The sequence below is a fragment of the Bidens hawaiensis genome, unplaced genomic scaffold, assembly GCF_021521415.1.
Source record: "Bidens hawaiensis isolate Kalapana, Puna unplaced genomic scaffold, B.hawaiensis_p1.1 tig00048135_1, whole genome shotgun sequence".
Taxonomy (NCBI): domain Eukaryota; kingdom Viridiplantae; phylum Streptophyta; class Magnoliopsida; order Asterales; family Asteraceae; genus Bidens; species Bidens hawaiensis.
This window is the reverse complement of record NW_027498609.1, coordinates 26,322-44,778: the sequence shown is the minus strand read 5'-3', so window position 1 is coordinate 44,778 and position 18,457 is coordinate 26,322. Positions and strand designations below refer to the sequence as shown.

The 18,457-nt window shown below is 37.3% G+C and overlaps 1 protein-coding gene and 2 non-coding genes across 4 annotated transcripts; all 3 read left to right on the top strand.

Annotated features, from left to right (window-relative positions):
- The first annotated feature begins 13,488 nt into the window (after positions 1 to 13,488).
- On the top strand, positions 13,489 to 17,000 carry LOC143597332 (rRNA 2'-O-methyltransferase fibrillarin 1). 2 transcript variants are annotated; one of them, XM_077075859.1, is made up of 7 exons: positions 13,596 to 13,600; positions 13,634 to 13,800; positions 15,397 to 15,492; positions 15,568 to 15,645; positions 15,724 to 15,900; positions 16,650 to 16,718; positions 16,809 to 17,000. In XM_077075859.1, exons 2-7 carry the CDS (start codon positions 13,660 to 13,662, stop codon positions 16,977 to 16,979), a joined length of 732 nt encoding a protein of 243 aa, XP_076931974.1. In that variant the 5' UTR covers positions 13,596 to 13,600; positions 13,634 to 13,659; the 3' UTR covers positions 16,980 to 17,000. The 2 variants fall into 2 exon arrangements, with proteins under 2 accessions (XP_076931973.1, XP_076931974.1); XM_077075858.1 differs by having other exon boundaries at positions 13,489 to 13,800.
- Positions 16,039 to 16,109, top strand: LOC143597334 (small nucleolar RNA snoR60). Its single transcript, XR_013146881.1, has one exon. It is a non-coding gene; the product is annotated as a small nucleolar RNA snoR60 (small nucleolar RNA).
- On the top strand, positions 16,425 to 16,496 carry LOC143597335 (small nucleolar RNA snoR60). The gene has a single exon (XR_013146882.1). It is a non-coding gene; the product is annotated as a small nucleolar RNA snoR60 (small nucleolar RNA).
- Positions 17,001 to 18,457: the final 1,457 nt, after the last annotated feature.

Genomic DNA, 18,457 nt, shown 5'->3' with positions numbered 1-18,457 from the left:
GCGCGCTCTCCTGCTGATAGGTATAATGTCAAAGTTTCACCAGGAAGTGGAGCTGTGAGCGCGGGCAGATTTATCAAACATTCTTTTATCTCCCTGAAAGCTTGCTCGGCCTCAGGAGTCCATTTGAATTGGCCTTTCTTTAAGCAATTCCTCAATGTGTTGACAAATGGGGTAGATTTGCTTGCATGGTTCACTAGGAACCTGTTGATTGAAACCAATCTACCATTCAGCTTCTGGACCTCTTTCATGGTGGATGGCGAGGGCATGTCAAGGATGGCCTCCACCTTCTCAGGGTTCACCTTGAAACCATCCTTGGTGACCATTATACCTAGAAATTTTCCCTCTAGTACGCCGAAAGTGCATTTGCTCGGATTGAGCTTCATGTTAACTTCCTTTAGGCGCCCAAGGGTTTCTTCGATGTCTTTGAGCATTTGCTTTTCCTCCCTGCTTTTGATCACCAAATCATCCACATAGACTTCTAGGTTTCTTCCAATCTGCTCGCTGAAAACAGCATCCATAAGTCTTTGGTAGGTGGCTCCCGCATTCTTCAAACCAAAGGGCATTTTTGTGTAACAAAAAAAACCCTTGTCGGTTCTGAAGGCGGTCTTGTCCTCGTCTTGTGGTGCCATTTGAATCTGGTGATAGCCCTTGTAGGCATCCAGGAAACATTTGAGCTTGAATGGCGCCACGGAGTCCACCTTTGCGTCGATGTTTGGGAGGGGGTAACAATCTTTTGGGCACGCTTTGTTGAGGTCCTTGAAGTCAATGCACATCCTTCATGACCCCGTTACCTTTCTTTACCATCACAGGATTGGCTACCCATGTCTGGTATCGTATCGGGCGGATGATGTTTGCGCGCAATAGATCCTCAACCTGCTCGTTCATGGCCCTCGCCTTCTCATCCCCCATGACTCTCTTCTTTTGAGCAATTGGCTCTACAGACTTGAAGATGTTGAGAGAATGTTGCGCCAGGTCTCGCGGAACCCCAGTCATATCAGAGTGTTGCCACGCGAAGACCGACATATATGCTGTGAGCAATCTTTTCATTCTCAACCTCGTGTCGTCTGATATCGTAGCGCCAATTGTGACTGTTTGCTCCGGGAATTTTGGGTTGAGAATCCATTCCTCTGGCGCGTTGTTTGCCATTGGAAGTTTCATTCTCCCTTCCCGCGGAGTACTTGTCACTGCACACAGATGATCCCGGTATACAAAAGTTACACCTGTTGGTGTTGGGAACCCTAACGCGCCGTGCGCTGGCGACGGTATGGCGTTGAATTGGGCAATCGTTCCCCTACCCAAGATCATGTTGTAGCAAGAAGTGGTGGGCAAGACCAAGAAATTGACAACTTCGGCTCGCTTGTGTTTTTCATCCCCCATGGTTAGCTCAAATTGTATTTGACCTAGGGGATGAATGATTTCATTTGAAACACCAGAGATCGGTGCATTCACAATCTCAAGCCTTGCTTGGTCTGCCGGATCCAGTTTCCTGAAACATTGCTCATACATGATGTCTGATTCGCTGCCAGTGTCCACCAGGACTTTTGACACTTCATAATGAGCAATGTGTGTAGTGATGACAAGAGGGCTACTGATGGAAGGGCCTCCCCTGATTCTTGGGAAGATGACTTGTTGCTCGCGCCAATCTTCTTGGATTTGCGCGCTTCTCTTTCTTGATATTTGCCCTTGCCTTCCTCCCTCAGCTACACAGATTCTTTTGTACTTTTTGCTGGCTGAGGCTCCTGATTGTTCATTTTCTGGTCTTGAGTTTTTTACCAGGTGAGCCAGCTTGCCTGATTTCACATCTTTTTCAATTGCATCCTTCAAGTGGTGGCATGCATCAGTGTTGTGCCCTGTGGACTTGTGAAACTCACAGTACTTGCCACTGTCTGATGGTCCCTTGTAGTGTAGTGGCTTGGGGCTTTTGAATTGGACATTCTCAGTGCTTAACACCTGTGAAGGCGTTTTAGTGAGGGGAGTCCATATTCTTGGCAGAGGTCTGTTAGGATCTCTGCCGCCTTCCCTCTTGTCACCCTCCCCGCGATTACGAACGTCTTTTTGGGGCTGAGGTGAGCTTGGTTGCACCTGCTTTTCTGCGGAAGAAAAACTGGTTGGTTGCAACCTGGACCATACAGAGTTCTGTTTGCCCCTTTTTTCGTTGCTGCGCGGTGACTCAGCTTGATGCGCTCTTTCTCTTGCCCTATCTTGGGCAATTTGTTTTTCATTTCTCGCGAAGACTCGCGATGCTTCCATTAGTTTGGCCCAAGTGGTTGGCATGCCATCTCTGCTTACGAGAGCTCGGCGGAGTTGATCACTGCGCGCGCCTTGAATAAAGGCCACGCGCAAGAGTTGCTCAGTGATACCTCCGATTGCCAGAGACTCCTGATTGAAACGAGTTATGTAGTCTTCAATCGTTTCATCATTCCTGCGCACGCAGTGCATGATGTCATCAGGGTCGCGCGTGTGTCTGCGCTGCTGTACGAAGTGGGCTTGGAACTTTTCCAATAGTTCCTCGAACCCATCGATTTGCCCAGTCGGCAAGCTCTCGAACCAGACACGCGCTGCGCCCGTGAGGCAGCGGGCAAACATGTGACACCATGTTGGCATCGTCCAGCTTTCTAGGTTTCCTGTGTTGTAAAACCCTTGTAAGAAATCGTCTGGATCTGTTGTGCCGTCATATTTGCCCAAACCACTTGGCATCTTGGTTTTGTACTGAATCGGGGCCTTCGCGATGCGCTCAGTGAACTTTGAATGTTTCACCAAGATGGCTGGCCTGTATGGTGTGGTTACGTCCACTTGCCCTCTTACTGGTAAGCTGTATGGCGCGTGCAGATCCAAATCGGCTCTGGCTCCAGGCGCCATGTTCACGTGCGCGCGGAGCTGTGAGCCTCCTGCATGAGTATCTCGCGTCTTCCTCATGCTGTGCACTTCTTCATCACTAAACTCAGTGTGTGCAGTGTGAACGGAATGACCATCTTCCGGCGCGCGCGCCCTTTTTGTTCCATGAACGTTTTGTTTGTCAAACGCTAGCCTTTGTGTTAAGTCGGCTGTCTTTTTGTGTTTGACCATCTCATTGTACTTGTCCATTAGACGTCGTTGCTCGTTTATGAGCCATTCTTTGGGATCATTGGTTTCATCTTCTGGACCCATTGGTCCCTTTTGTTTCGCGCCGGCAAGATTTTGTAACGTGAGATCGTCTGGAGGAGTTTCAGTCTGGCCATGAGGAGTTGTGATGAAGGGACGGTTACTGGTGGCGCGCGTAGAATCACGAGGCACCCTCAGAAACTGTTGTCCCTCATTAACATCCTCACGTTCAATATCCTCCAGAACTTGATCAACGTTACGAACGCCAGAAACCATGGTGAAAATTTGTTTTTTGTTTAGAGATCTGATGAGATTTTGTTGCCGTTGTAACAGTGGATGGCGCCAATGAAGAAACGTGGATCGACTCCCTGGTAGACGATCTACTTTCCTAGGGTGTGATTATGCTATTTCACCGATGGTTTCTCTTGGATCTGGATTCTTCCACCTACAAAATGAACAGCACCGTAAACTTACCCCTCAGAAAGGGACAGAGGGGTCCTCTTTGGGGTAACCCTCCGGTGTGAGAATAAGTGTTTGTAGGAGAAGATAATAATATGTGAGAGTAAGGAATTTGGAGTGTATTGCTTAATAGCTGAATACTCTGTTATTGGATGTTATCAGATGATATTTGATGATCTCTCCTTGTGGAGTTGATGTGGTATTTATAGTGCTAGGGTTTCCAATGATTGGGCTCAGACCCAATTAGGGCTTTGTTGGCCTCTTCCAGTTGCTTTGCGCCACGTGTCCTTTTGGACACCTGGTGCTTTTTCATTGGTTACAATCACGTGGTAGCACATGGGTTTTGCTGAGTTGTCCACCTTTCATTGGCAGTTGTCAACATCAGCATATTCTTATTCCTTAAAAAGATACCTTCTGGAAGGTTGTCTGACGTGCACAATCAAGGTTGCCCTAATCCTGATTTGGATAAGGACGAGGTTGATTATGTGCATGTGTGATACGCGCCTATCCTGAGGATGCGCGAGGTCTTCTCTTTATTCTCACGCGCAGATGTTTCATGCGCAGATGTGATATGCACGAGCATGTGATATGCGCCACGCGCGGATGCGCCACGCGCATATGTGATATGCGTGAGCATATGTGATGCGTGAGCGTATGTGATGCGTGAGCATATGTGATGCCTGAGCATCTGTGGTGCCTGAGCATATGATGCCTGAGCATGTGATGCATGAGCATATGTGATATGCGTGAGCATATGTGATATGCGCCATGCGCGTAGGTTTTAGCTTTGTGCCTTCATAATGTCTTGATTTCAAGCCTCTTGGCCATATCTTGTGGGTTGACCCGCCTCGCTCGGTGTTGAGGCGGGTACATACCTCTTCAATAAGAACTTGAACTTTGTTTATATTTAAATTTTTCTATATTTGATCCAGGTACATGAAAAAAGCCTTCTCCTTTGCCAAGTTAACAAAAACATCAGTGATATGTTTAGCAGGTAAATTCTCATTTCATTTTTTTTTTTAATTTTACACATTTACTCATTAACACGCTGATTGGATTTGGGGCTACTGTTTAAGGGTATGTGTTTGATAGTAGGGTGGAATGAGAATGAGTATATAACCATAACTATTTCTTCTTACCTTGAATGTAATCTTATATGATCATGGTAATTTAGTAGAGAAAGTGAAGAAGAATTTGCAGTTTTGACTGCAATCTTCAGGTTTTCTGAGTTTTTTTTTTCCATAATTGGGGTTTCAATTAGGGTTTGATTGTTGCGGGACTTAACATTTTGTGGTTTCAATTAGCATAATTCAAAATTAGTTGAGTAAGTTGTATCGATATAGTTTATTTGGTCGATTGGTGCAGGAAGTCAACATTGAGAATCTGTATTCTTTGGTGACAATTGATTATTTGACCCAATTATGTTTGCATTTGTTTTAAGGTTGTTTGTTTTTTATTATTCTTAACAGGTTACTGCAAGTTTGATGAGGCAATGAATGTGAAGGCAATATGAACATAGGGAATGAAGCAACTTTGATCAGCAACGTATACGTACCATCTCTCACTTTAAAGATTATTTTCTAACGTTTCCTTATTTTAGTTACCATGATGATCATCGTTTTTGAGTTTTGAGGACAAGTTGCAATAACAGCAAGATACTGGTAATATGGTTCTTATTTGAGTAATTTTAATATAAAACACCTTTGAAACATGTTGATGTGGTGGAATGATCCATATAATAACCTCAACTTAAAAAGACTAAACCCAAAAAAATTAATTTCATTAATGAACAAATAAAGAGTTGAAAACTTGCAGGCTTATTCTCATATATGTGTAGTAGACTGAACCACTTTTTTGTGAATCGCAGGTTCTTAGGAGGAGGTGAAACCCAAACGCATAAACAAATATGGGATCAATTGGGGCAATCAAGATAAGCTTAAGGTAACTTTCGCTGTTGTGTTATTTTCCCAAGTTTCATAAAAGAAGTAATACGAGTCAGGCCTGTTGCCGCTCATGATTTTGTTTGATGATGTTAAAGTAAACATTTTAAAGCTTATATGTTCTAAATTTATCAAATTCCTCTTCTAAAATCTTTTCAGAACATTCAAGGAAAAATGTAATTACAGTTAACAAAATTACAAGAAAGTGGTAAAATAAACGGGTCTGGTCATGATTAATGATTTTCATAGAAGTGAATGTAATATGCAGAGTGAACCGAAAAAACTTTTTTTGTGATAGACCTACTAGAGGGCCAAGGAAAGAGCCCAACAAGCACCGGTGGCACCGCCACTACCAACAATGCTCAAAGGAAGCGAAAACGAGAGACGAATAATGCAGATAAAGAGTAAAAAGCCTCCGTGAAACTTTTGTTTCTTGGTAGAATATGTGATTATGTTAATAATACATCTATGTTATGATAATCAAGGTTAGCTCAACTGAATATGTAACTCTTTAGTTTATATTAATTGTATTCCAAGTAAAATTTGTGAAGATAAAAATGATTTGTGGGTTATTAGTGGCAAAAACTTACAGCACTAAGCAAGAGAACATATTTGGATTCTTTTAATCCCTACCAGTTTTGAGTTTTAATTATCAGTGTTGGGAGGCTAATTTTGTGAGTTTGATGGTTCTTTATACAAGACAAATGTGCAAGTTATCTTTGTATATGTATAATGCGTGTGTGAAGTAAACAATATTGTATAAATGCGAAGGTGCTTCTGTTATGTTTACCAATTAATGCAAATACAAAGTTTTGTTAGTAAATGAGTCAAAGTTTTGTTAATGATGTAAATGAGTCAAAACTCCATGGTCATATCAAGGAAGTAACTCTTTTAACTACTCAAGCATTATTTTTGAAGATTTATGTAGTCGAGGATATATGATTTTGAGTTTTGGTCACCAAGGTATGAGATTGACGGTTTCACCCGCAAACGAAACCCACAAACACCGTGAAACCTGCACCCCCGCAACCCCGCAACGCGGGGGTCAAAATACTAGTTAGACATAGAATGCAATATAAAGTTTTAAATCTTTCATATTATATGTTTGTTGTTGCTAAATCTTCATACTTTTGTCAAAATATTAATGGCCATATATCAAAACTACACAACGAATGGGTTAAGGTCATAAAAGTCAGAGAAGACACTAAAATGATTAACACCCAATCAATGATTTTATCAAATATTTATTTCCCATTTATCTAAAATTCTGGTTTTTAATATATGTTGTCATTCATGTTAGTAGTTTTCATTGTGCTAAATATATGTTTATTTTTTAAAGTGAATTTTGCATTTTGCTATGGAATATCAAATACTTCGTGATCAAATACTCCGTATAATTCATGTTGTGCAAGCTAGACAATTGCAAGCAGTTGGCCTAATTTGCTTATTGCTAGCTTTCATTACACAACATAGATTGTCTACCAAAAAACATGCTAATATACCTACTAGAGATGTAATTTTACAATGACGATATGTATGAGATGAGATGTTACATGACCTTTCAAACGGTGGTAAATCTTGTGAACTTATTCGTATGAGTGAGAGAGCTTATATGAAATTGTGCAATATCTTAAGGTATGACGATGGTCTTCGACCTACTCAACGAATGTCCATTGAAGAGCAAGTTGCAAGATTTTTGCATATTGTAGGTAATGACATGAGAAATATGTTAGCCTCTTGGATATACCGTCGTTCTAGATAAACAACCAGTCGGTGCTTCCATAGAGTTCTACGAGCGATTATATCGTTAGAAAGTCATTATATTCAACAACCTAAAGGTGATATTGTCCTGAAAAAATTCAAGAGAAAAAGATATTTTATCCTTTTTTCAAGGATTACATAGGGGCAATTGATGGAACACATGTTCGTGTCAAAGTACCAAACAAAGATGCCGCCAGATATCGTGGTTGTAAAGGACACCCGATAATAAATGTATTGGCAGCTTGTACATTTGACTTGAAGTTTACATATATTTTAAGCGGTTGGGAGGGGACTGCATTAGACTCGAGAATTATAAAGAATGCACTTAGTAGAAATAATAAACTAATAACTCCTACGGGTTACTTCTGAAAACCAAATTTACTCCATTGTTAGAATATTTTAGAGTAATACTAATCATAATTTAAATATAGGTAAATATTGCTTAGTAGATGCGGGTTTGCCTCATACAAGCTTACTAATGACACCATATAGAGGCGTTAGGTATCACTTGAAAGAGTACTCCACTCGTGCCGCTGAGAACTCAAAAGAGTTGTTCAACCTTCGTCATGCGTCATTAGGTAACGCAATTGAACGAGCATTCGGTGTCCTAAAAAAGAGGTTTCCTATAATTAGAAGTACAATGGAACCATTTTACTCTTGTCAAACACAATCAGACATTTTTTTGGCATGTTGTATTTTACACAACTTTTTACTAGAGGAAGATCGTGACAAAGATCTTGAAGATGAAGTCTTACATGAGGTGTTAAATGGACCGGTAGAGGAAGAACGTAATTGTACTAGAGGCGTACGAGAGAGTAATGCTGAAGCAGACCAATTAAGGAACTCAATTGCAAATCAAATGTGGACTAACTATTTGGTGTTACAAGAAGATGAAATAGATATGTGAAATTAGTTTTTAGAATAGTGTTCATTTTGACAATATATTGATTGGTGTTGTTTAAAATTATTTATGTTATTTGTTTTTTGTATTGTTAAGTACTATTATATTTACAATTGCAAGTTTTTAACTGTTCTTTGCAAGTTTTTTAACTGTTCTAGCAATGTATTCTTGTTGATTTTTTTATTAACTGTTATTACATTTATCAGTTGCAAGTCATCATGAGCAAACATGACGCCAGTGAAAATACCAATGAGAAAGAAAACATGATGTGGACGGAAACTATGGATAATGTGTTCATACAATCCATGATAACGCAACAGATCAGCGGTTTTAGGATCGGTGGAAATTTTACTCCACAAGCGTACAAAAATATGCTTGCAGAGCTTAGCACAAATCTTCAAATGAAATTTACCAAAAGTCACTAAAAGAATCGTTTAAAAACGTTGAAAAGTTGTTTTACCGCCTGGTATGATATGTTTAACGGAACATCATAAGTGGGTTCTCATGGAATCCTGAAACTCAGCTAATTGAAGCAGAGGATGAAGTCTGGAAAAAACTTATAGAGGTAAGTGCTTTAATTATTTACTTGAATATTTCGATTATCGTTTATTATACTGATTCTCTTGCTTTTGTTAAATAGTCAAAGTCAAAAGCTACAACATTGAAGACAAAGAAAGTCACAAACTATCATGAAATGCTAGATTTATTTGGAAAGGATAGGGCATCCGGTGCTCAAGCTGAAACTGCTAAAGAAAGAAACGCTCGATTGCAAAAGGATGATGACAATAACACATAAACACCACCAGAACTAGATGAATTCTTAGCTGCCAATGATGTAATTCTAGAGAGCCAATACAATCTTGATGATGATGCTCATGTGGTTGATCTTACGTCTTCTCTACCTGAGCAATCTTCAAGTGCAAAGAAATATAAGAGTAGAAAAAGAAAAGTTGAATAGGATGATGATGGTTTAGCCTCAATGATTATGAATGGTGTTGGCAGTGTGGCTAATGCTATTGCTGAAGGTAATAAAATTATTCACGAGAGCAATAAAATACTTGAAAGAGTTAATCATCGCGAGTACACGGGTGATGAAATTATTAAAGAATTGGAACCGATGGGTTTGGGACCTGATGAAATAGCACTTGCCTTCAATTATTTGGTGGAGAATCAAGCTAAAGCAAGATCATTGATTAGTTGTTATCCTAATATGCGGTTGCGTTTGTTGAAAGGTATGTTGGGCTTAGGTAATTAAGGGAGTTAAGAAAGCATTTATCTAGTAAAGTTTATGATTCTGTTTAAATTAGTACATTTATGACATTTTTATTTATTTCTTGTTTATTTAACTTTTTGTTCATGAATCTTGAAAGCAACTAATGGTTGAATGATTACTTTTTTTAATGGCTGTTTTTGCTTATTTGTTTCTATTATTTACTTTGATAGTGTGACCATAATCGTTAATCATATTGCTCATGCTTATCATTAATAATTTGATATGCAACATAGTCTGAAACATGTTAGGATTGATATTAGGTTCTAATTTAGTAGGTTATTGGTTTGGAATGTCCACCAGCAGGTTGTGTTGAAATGAGCCCGAGCTTGAGCCTAAAAGTTATGAAAAAGAACTAAATAATATATAAAAAATAGTTAGTAGCGGGTTGTGGTGAAACGAGCCCGAGCTCGAGCCTAAAAGTTATGAATAAGAACTAAATAATATATAAAAATAGTTAGCAGCAGGTTATGGTTAAACAAGCCGAGCTCGAGCCTAGTCGAGCTCGGTCTTGGCTCGCCTTTTGCATCCCTACACTAATACTGACAGCAACTATGATTTAGTTTATTAGAACTTGAGGTATGCAGTAAAATAAATGAACAATCGTTAATGTTATTTACCATGTTGCCCTTATATCAAGCGGTTGGAATATTGTGACCATCTTGCCCTTTTAATCAGTGTAATTGAATGTTGTTTTGACCATTTCAAAGATAAAAAGGATTCAAAAAGTTGGGTTAAATTTGCAGCACAAAAGTACTATGTTTGACTCTTTAAAGGTCAAAAGCAGAAAATGGTGAAATGGTGGTAAAGTAACAATATGGTAATATGGTAGCATATGGTCAAAATATCAACCTGTATTGTGCTATATATAAAATTATAACTGCAAAATAATATATAAAAATAGTTAGCAGGAGGTTGTGGTTAAACGAGCCAAGCTCGAGCCTAGTCGAGCTCGGTCTCGGCTCACCTTTTGCATCCCTACACTAATACCGATAGCAGCTATGATTTAGTTTATTAGAACTTGAGGTTTGCAATAAAATAAAAGAACAATCGTTAATGTTATTAACCATGTTGCCCTTATATCAAACGATTGGAGTATTGTGACCATTTTGCCATTTTAATTAATGTAATTGAATGTTATTTTGACCATTTCAAAGATAAAAAAGATTCAAAAGTTGTGTTAATCATAAACATAAACATCTGATGATTATTTCATGTGTTGCCTTAGTTACAAACATATGCAGTTACTGACTTGTAGTTAATTTGTAAAGTCTGTATGCGATATGAGTTGAGATAATTAATTATTTATGTTGTCGTTCTCAACACTAAATGATATGATAGCATTCATTGTGTTAAAGTGATGTTGTGTTTTTCTTTATTATAAATTGAATTTTGGCACTTTACTATGGATGATCAAATACTTTGTATAATTCATGCTGTGTGAGCTAGAGCCAAGCTTAGGCATTTAAGGTTTTTCTCAAAATAAATAAAATTAACAAAAAAAATGAATGTCATTTTTTTTGTTCTGGTACCATAACAAACCAGAAAGAAACCGACTGAGTTTGCGTAGACTCGCGACCTTATTTAAAGCCCATGATTGACAACGCTCCAATTTACCAATGCGTAAGTTTACCAATCGACCCCCATCCCCCCCCCCCCCCCAATTGGTCGTTGGTCCACTTCAATTTTTATAATTTTTCGTGTTCTAGTTCAGGTACCGGAACACACGTAATCAAAAGACCGAATTCGTGTCAAGTTATCGCCTCAATGCTTGGGACCGACAACGCATGGGCTTTACCACCACCCGGGTTTGCCAACCAAATAAACATTATCTTAAATATTTTGTTTTCTTATATGTTAATGTTTTATATGTTAATTTGACGAATTAATTTTTGGGTTTTAACAATAAAATTTTACCGATGGTGTCTATATCGTAACAAACGCAACCGGTACTGACCGAATTCGTGTTGAATCATTATCGTAACGCTCGGGTTTTACCAACGCCCGGGTTTCAACGCCGGAGTTTTACCAGCTTCCCGGTGCAACGCGCCGGGTAGAAAAAACTAGATTTACATAACTTTAAGAGGCTTTAACTAATTGCAACTTTTAGAACACATGGTACAATACTTATAAAACATATTGTTAGTTTGAAATCAACTTCCCCAAAACGATTATAACTTTTGGGTGCTGCTAACCCCCCCCCCCCCCCTTCTCTATACTATTTGTACTGAATATACACCCTCGGAATTTATTAGATCAATTACTATTATCTCTTAATATTATTTATATACATATTAGTACCTACAACATTTTTTTTTACTTAATAGTGTCCGCAACATCTATCAAATTTAAAACTATTAAGCTATTACTATTAATTTATTTGCTAGTATTAATATTTGTTTTTTTTTTATTTTAATAGTATCAATAAATATATATATATATATATATATAAACATTAATGATGATAATATAAATATTATGATTAAGATCAAAGACAATAAACACAAAAAAAGTGAGAAAAAAAAACTTCACAATTTTTAATTTAATATTCTAAAAGAGAGCATAAAAAAATGTTACATGAAAGTATATGCAAAATAAAATTAATAAAAGGAAATGAAAATTAAAAGGAGATAAAAAAACTAAAATAAAAAACCTTTATAGTTTTTAATTTAATATTTTCAGTGGGCACCATGAAATGCTATAAAATGTTATAGGGGAGTAATATGTCAAAGAAATTCTTAAAGTAAAATAAAAGTTTAGAGGAGGGGTGACAAGTAAAACATGAGGTACGTTTAGCCCAATCTTAACTTTTTCATATGATAATATATATATTTCTTTAAAGGTAGAATACAAACATAAATATTTTATTCTCTTTAATTTAAATATGATATTGTTGTAATCTTTTTGGTTAATTTATTTTCAAAAAATTAACATGTTACATGATTACTAGTTTACGTTTTTTCCCGCACGGGCACATTTTAGCATGTTGTATTTAAATTTGAAGGGGGGGTTTAAAGATTTTGAATGGGCGAAGTACTACGATATAAGAAAATACAGACCCATTGAACTTAGCACATATTTACTAGCCCACAAATTAAAGGATGTAAAATAAGGCTGAGGGGGTGTGGGGCGCTAACCTGGGCGCGTGAGCCCCTCCGCTCGCGCCCCCAGGCGCTAACCCCACACCACCGGGGCGCGAACGGGGCGCGAGCGCGAGCCCCCAGGCAGGCGGTGAGTGTGGTCGCGGGAGAAGAGAGAGGAAAAGCTGGTGGGCCCGCCCAAAAGAGCCGTTGAGCTCCGATTTTTTTTAAAAAAAAACATTAAAAACTCCTATATAATACCCCAAAATCAACCCATTTCAACCATATCAAAACACAACTTCAATCTCCAAACTCATATATAATATCCCAAACTCCTATATAATACCAAAAAATGTCTGGAAATTGGTACCCAAACCTAGATTCAGCTTATAGTTACGACGATTTATGGTCGTCACCAGACCAATCGATGTTTTATTCGGGGCCGCAAGAAACATCCGGCTTTCAACCATCCAACATACAACCGTCTCCTAACTTTGTTGTTACAGAGACACAAGAATCACACGATGATGCTACGGGAGCAAGACGACGCGTTCACCGGAAAAAAGACCAAGCCGAAGAATAAGAATAATGTTTTTTTTAGTACTTTAATTTTTATTTTATTTTTAGATATTAATGTGTTTTTTTTTAATGTGTGTTTTGTTTAATAATTTATGAGTTTTTTTTAACAATACGTTTTTTGAATATATTTATAAAAAAATAAAAAAAAAATCCGCTGGAGCCCCTGCTGGAGCCCCTCCACACCAGGGCCAGGGGCTCCAGCGGGGGCTCCAACACCCACCTTATCCAGTTTCTCTCTCTGCCACACGTCACAATATTATTGGCTGGAGCCCCCACTCGCGCCCCCGTTGGAGCCCCACACCCCTCAGCCTAGTAATATGAGCCAGAAATGTGTGTGTAACCAAAACCCTAAACCCTACTTGTTCTTATAAAAGGCCTCTGCTTCATTCATAAACCCTACCAATCAAACCAACCGACATGAGAGCTCCAATCAGAGGAGGACGTGGCGGCGGTGGTGGATTTAGAGGCGGCCGTGGCGATGGCGGCGGTAGAGGCGGAAGAAGTGGGGGCCGTGGCGGCGGCAGAGGCGGTGGGAGAGGTCGTGGTGGTGGGGTCAGAGGAGGACGTGGCGGCGGTAGAGGCGGTGGAATGAAGGGAGGAAGTAAGGTTATTGTGGAGCCGCATAGACATGAAGGTGTGTTTATTGCCAAGGGTAAAGAAGATGCTCTTTGCACTAAGAATATGGTTCCTGGAGAAGCTGTCTATAATGAGAAGAGGATCTCTGTCCAGGTACATGTTATTTTTGTTATTAATTATGCATAATTAAATATTATTAGTTGTTTTATCATTTATTTAGAATTAGTGTGTCAAGTAATAGGTAGTTACTCCATTATTTTAGTGGAACATGGGTTAACAAGTAGTGGGTAGTTTGAGTATTATTTCTATTTAATCGTCATGTATGTACTCTGGGATGATTATGAATGAAAATTATGAAAGTCTAATATTTTCTCTAAATTGCTACTCTGGCTTCTCTCTAATTATCTTTGAGATTGATCCGCTCAACGGGTTACCTATCCCATTCTCGACTCTACCTAACCGTGGGTACTTAACAATTTTATATTTAAACGCTTTGGTTCGGAACCCCAATTGGGCTGAAGTTTTTATCTGCTTTATATGAAAAAAAAGGATGCTTAAGTAAATGAATAGAGATATTAATACATGAGACACGGTGGTATAAGATAGAGATAATAACATGAGAGACAATATTAGATTTACAGTTGGTGGCAAACTTGCTTTGGAGAAAAAAAAACGTATTAATAGCTTATATTATATGCTATGTGAAATGATGATGTTAATCATGAAACACATGAAGCAGGTGTTTGGGATTGTTTATTATAAGCAATTTATAACTTATTGTTAAAAGGTGCTTGGTCTTGTGTTTTATTGTTAGGGGATAAGTTAATGAGTACTATGATATAAGAGAATACAGACCCATTGGGTAACTTATTAACTCAACTTTGTAACTTATTATTTTATGGAAAAAGGAGTTCTAAACACCCCGTATGAAAACATGAGTTGATTTTATTTTGGTTAACATTGGGTGCCAAAAATAGCAGTTGATGGCTTTATGAATTGATAACTTGCACAGCATTATTTACAACTTAGGTTTGAGTAAAATATATACTAGTAGTAGATGCAAATAACTTATATATTTGAAATAAGGGGGGACAGGGTGGTTCGTTATAGGTAACCCATCACGATGATGGGCTTTGGAACACCGCCGCCACCCCTTTCATCACGAGTGATGGGGGGTTTAGCGCGATCACCATCACACGTTCAATTCAAACAAAACCCAACACACACAAAAACCTGTATATATATATATATGTATGTATGTATACCAAAACCCATCACACTAACACCACCCCCACTAAATTCCATCACTAGTGATGGAATGTGGTGGGGTGAGGTGGCACACCACCATTGGTTGTGGTGAGTGATGGAAATTGGACCACCCCCACCCCCCTAAGTGTGAAGTGATTGCAGACTCGAATTGTAGAAAACGTTGTATTTTAAATTCCATCACTAGTGATGGAATGTGGTGGGGTGAGGTGGCACACCACCATAGGTTGTGGTGAGTGATGGAAATTGGACCACCCCCACCCCCCTAAGTGTGAAGTGATTGCAGACTCGAATTGTAGAAAACATTGTATTTTAAAAGATAAACAAAATTGTTTTAAATTAGTTATATTATCGTAATAATAAAAGTTTAAAGTTGATTTACAAAATAGTTTTATTATAGTTAGTTTTCTGTTTATGGGAATCCTGCTACACTTACACTATGTAGCTAGTTTCAAATTATTTACCAATTTGATTTGTATGTAGAATGAAGATGGCACAAAGGTTGAGTACAGAGTGTGGAATCCTTTTAGATCAAAATTAGCTGCTGCTATTCTTGGTGGTGTTGACAATATCTGGATGGTAAGCACACATTATTACTAATAAAAGCAATTTTGTCATAAAATTAGGGTTTAATGTTTTTAATTTTATCTTCAGAAACCTGGATCTCGTGTGCTTTATCTTGGGGCTGCATCTGGAACTACTGTGTCTCATGTGTCTGATCTTGTTGGACCGGTAAGAAGTTTTGCAAGTAATTTTGTTTGTGTATTTGAAAATTTGTTTTAATAATAGTCATGATGTTGTAATTGCTAGACTGGAGTTGTGTATGCTGTTGAGTTTTCTCATAGAAGTGGAAGAGATTTGGTGAACATGGCGAAAAAGAGAACAAATGTTATTCCTATTATTGAAGATGCCAGACACCCTGCTAAATACAGGATGCTTGTTGGCATGGTTGATGTCATATTTTCTGATGTTGCTCAACCTGATCAGGTGTGCTTTTTATTTATCATTATCATCTATCTTTGAATTCTATTAGCTTGATTCTTTTGTTGATGTTTTAAAGTTTTTTACAAGTATTGTACTGTAGTTTTCGAAAAATGTTGCTTTTGTTTTTGTTTTCTTGCAATGTATCATATGATGAGCTACTCGGATTCCCCTTCAGGACATCTTGGATGATGCCAAACCGAGTTTCTGATGGTTTTATTGCTATTGATTTTTTGTTTTCAGTTGTTTTTCATAGATATGTAAAAACCATGTTGCATTTATTTTACTTGACGAACGTGGTTTTTAGTTGTTTTTTATCGTATTCGATTATTTAATCACAGCTAAAGGTTTGTATATTTACTGTGTACTCACATAATTGGTTTTATGTTGTGTTCTAAGATATATATTGTTTTTTGCATTGTTGTCTTCAAATTGTTTTTATGCTTATATATTGTTATATTAAATCTTGAGCTGGTTAATTGTGTTTGTTTTTATAGTTGTGATAATTATTTTTTAGTTATTTCTAATGTTATCATATGAAGAGCTACTTGGATTCCCCTTCAGGACATCATGGATGATGCAAAAAATGAGTTTCTGATTATTATTTTTCCATCACTTTGTTTTTAATTGATATGCCAACAATACATTTTTAGTTGTTTTCCAATTTTATGCATTTGTTTTCAGTGAATTTGGCAGATTAACAAGTCTCATTAGCGTTTGAACATAATGGATTTTGTTGTTTCTCATGTTTGCAGGCTAGGATTTTAACTCTCAACGCATCTTATTTCTTGAAAACTGGAGGCTATTTTGTTATATCGATTAAGGTTTGCTTTTACTTTTCTCATATTCATTTTATTTAGGTTATTATTTTGTAAAGTTACTTGAAATTTTAATACCAACGTTTATGTCGATAGGCAAACTGCATAGATTCTACTGTTCCAGCAGAGGCAGTGTTTGCCTCAGAAGTTAAGAAGCTTCAGGCAGAGCAGTTCAAACCTATGGAGCAAGTAACGCTTGAGCCCTTTGAACGAGACCATGCTTGTGTGGTTGGAGCTTATCGTGTACCCAAGAAAGTGAAATCTTAGTTTTGGTTTGTAATATGAATGAATTAAATTCTAGAACTTATTGATGTACTTGTACCTTAATTTCAAGTTTTAGATCTATGCTAGCAGTTTTCTGTGACTTGACCTGGGTTTATCTTTTTTCAACTTGTTTGCAGGTTTATTTTTACAATTTTAAATTCCAATCCTATCCGCATTATAATAAAAAGCAAAGCACATCATATAATAAAGACGCTATGTTAATTAACAAGGAAAGAATCTATAACACTATTTATTTTGACTCTACTTTGTCGTTATTAATTAAGACACTATAATAATCTAAGGTGGGCGGTGGCTAGGCTTGAACATATTCAATTGTTCTTGGTTCAGAACGCCATTCTCTGTAGTTGCAATCATGTGTTTCCAAGTGCCAACGCTGTGATGGTGAATCCTCAGGTTAAGTTGGCTATATTATTGGTTGAAAAGGCTATTCTCTCGCATGAACATTCAATGTTTGAATGGGAAAAATGGGTTCAGTTTCTTTGTGTTGGGAGAATTTCTGTCAAATTGGAACTAGCAAAGAGAAACGCATTTGCTCAAACCATGGCCTGCGATGCGTGTGGAGAAGCTTTAGAGTTGGTGGATCATGTTCTCATCTTATGCAAATTCGCTGAGGTTAAATATTGGCAATAGGTACTATTTAGATTATTTATATCCAATTTTTCTTAAACATATTAAATACTTTAGAAGAGTTCTAAATTTTGCTTAAGAAGTCTCGAAATATTATGATATTGGATAGCTTTAACCCATCAAGTTTTATTATACATTAAAAAACGCAATCCACTTCAAAACATATAAAAAAAAATAAAAAAATTTGCATGTTATATTATAATTAAAATTTAGATATTACATGATATTGTTATAAGAATACTATAAAAAAAAGTTTCTATAATGTATAACATCTCTTCTCTGTATATAATAAAGTAATAGGTTTTTCATCAAATTTCTTTAAATTATCACATGTCATTTTCTAATTTTTTTTATTATTTAATTTCAAAATCAAATTGGCAGCTCTATAAACCTAACAATGAAAACAATCATCTTATACTCTTCCAAATCAATCTTCAACTTTAATAATCTTCAATAAAGTCGCAACATGTTGTCCGTTTACCTGCCACTTCATTGTAAATCGTTTTATACTCTTCCAAATCAATCTTCAACTTTATTAATCTTCAATAAAGTCGCAACTTGTTGTCCGTTTACCTGCCACTTCATTGTAAATCGTTTGTCTGTTTTTATTTATGAAATTTATCATAAAGGATATAATCTCAACATCGGATCTCTTTTATCACATCACCGATTCAACCTGAAGAACCATGTCAAACAAATCGTCGCTATTTTACAGACGATCTCTTCCTTTCACCATCAAAACCATACATTCTTCAACGCAAAACCCTAATCCCTATCAAGATCTCAGTGGTAATCTTCTCTGATTTGAAATCATTTCATCTGTTTGTGGTTGA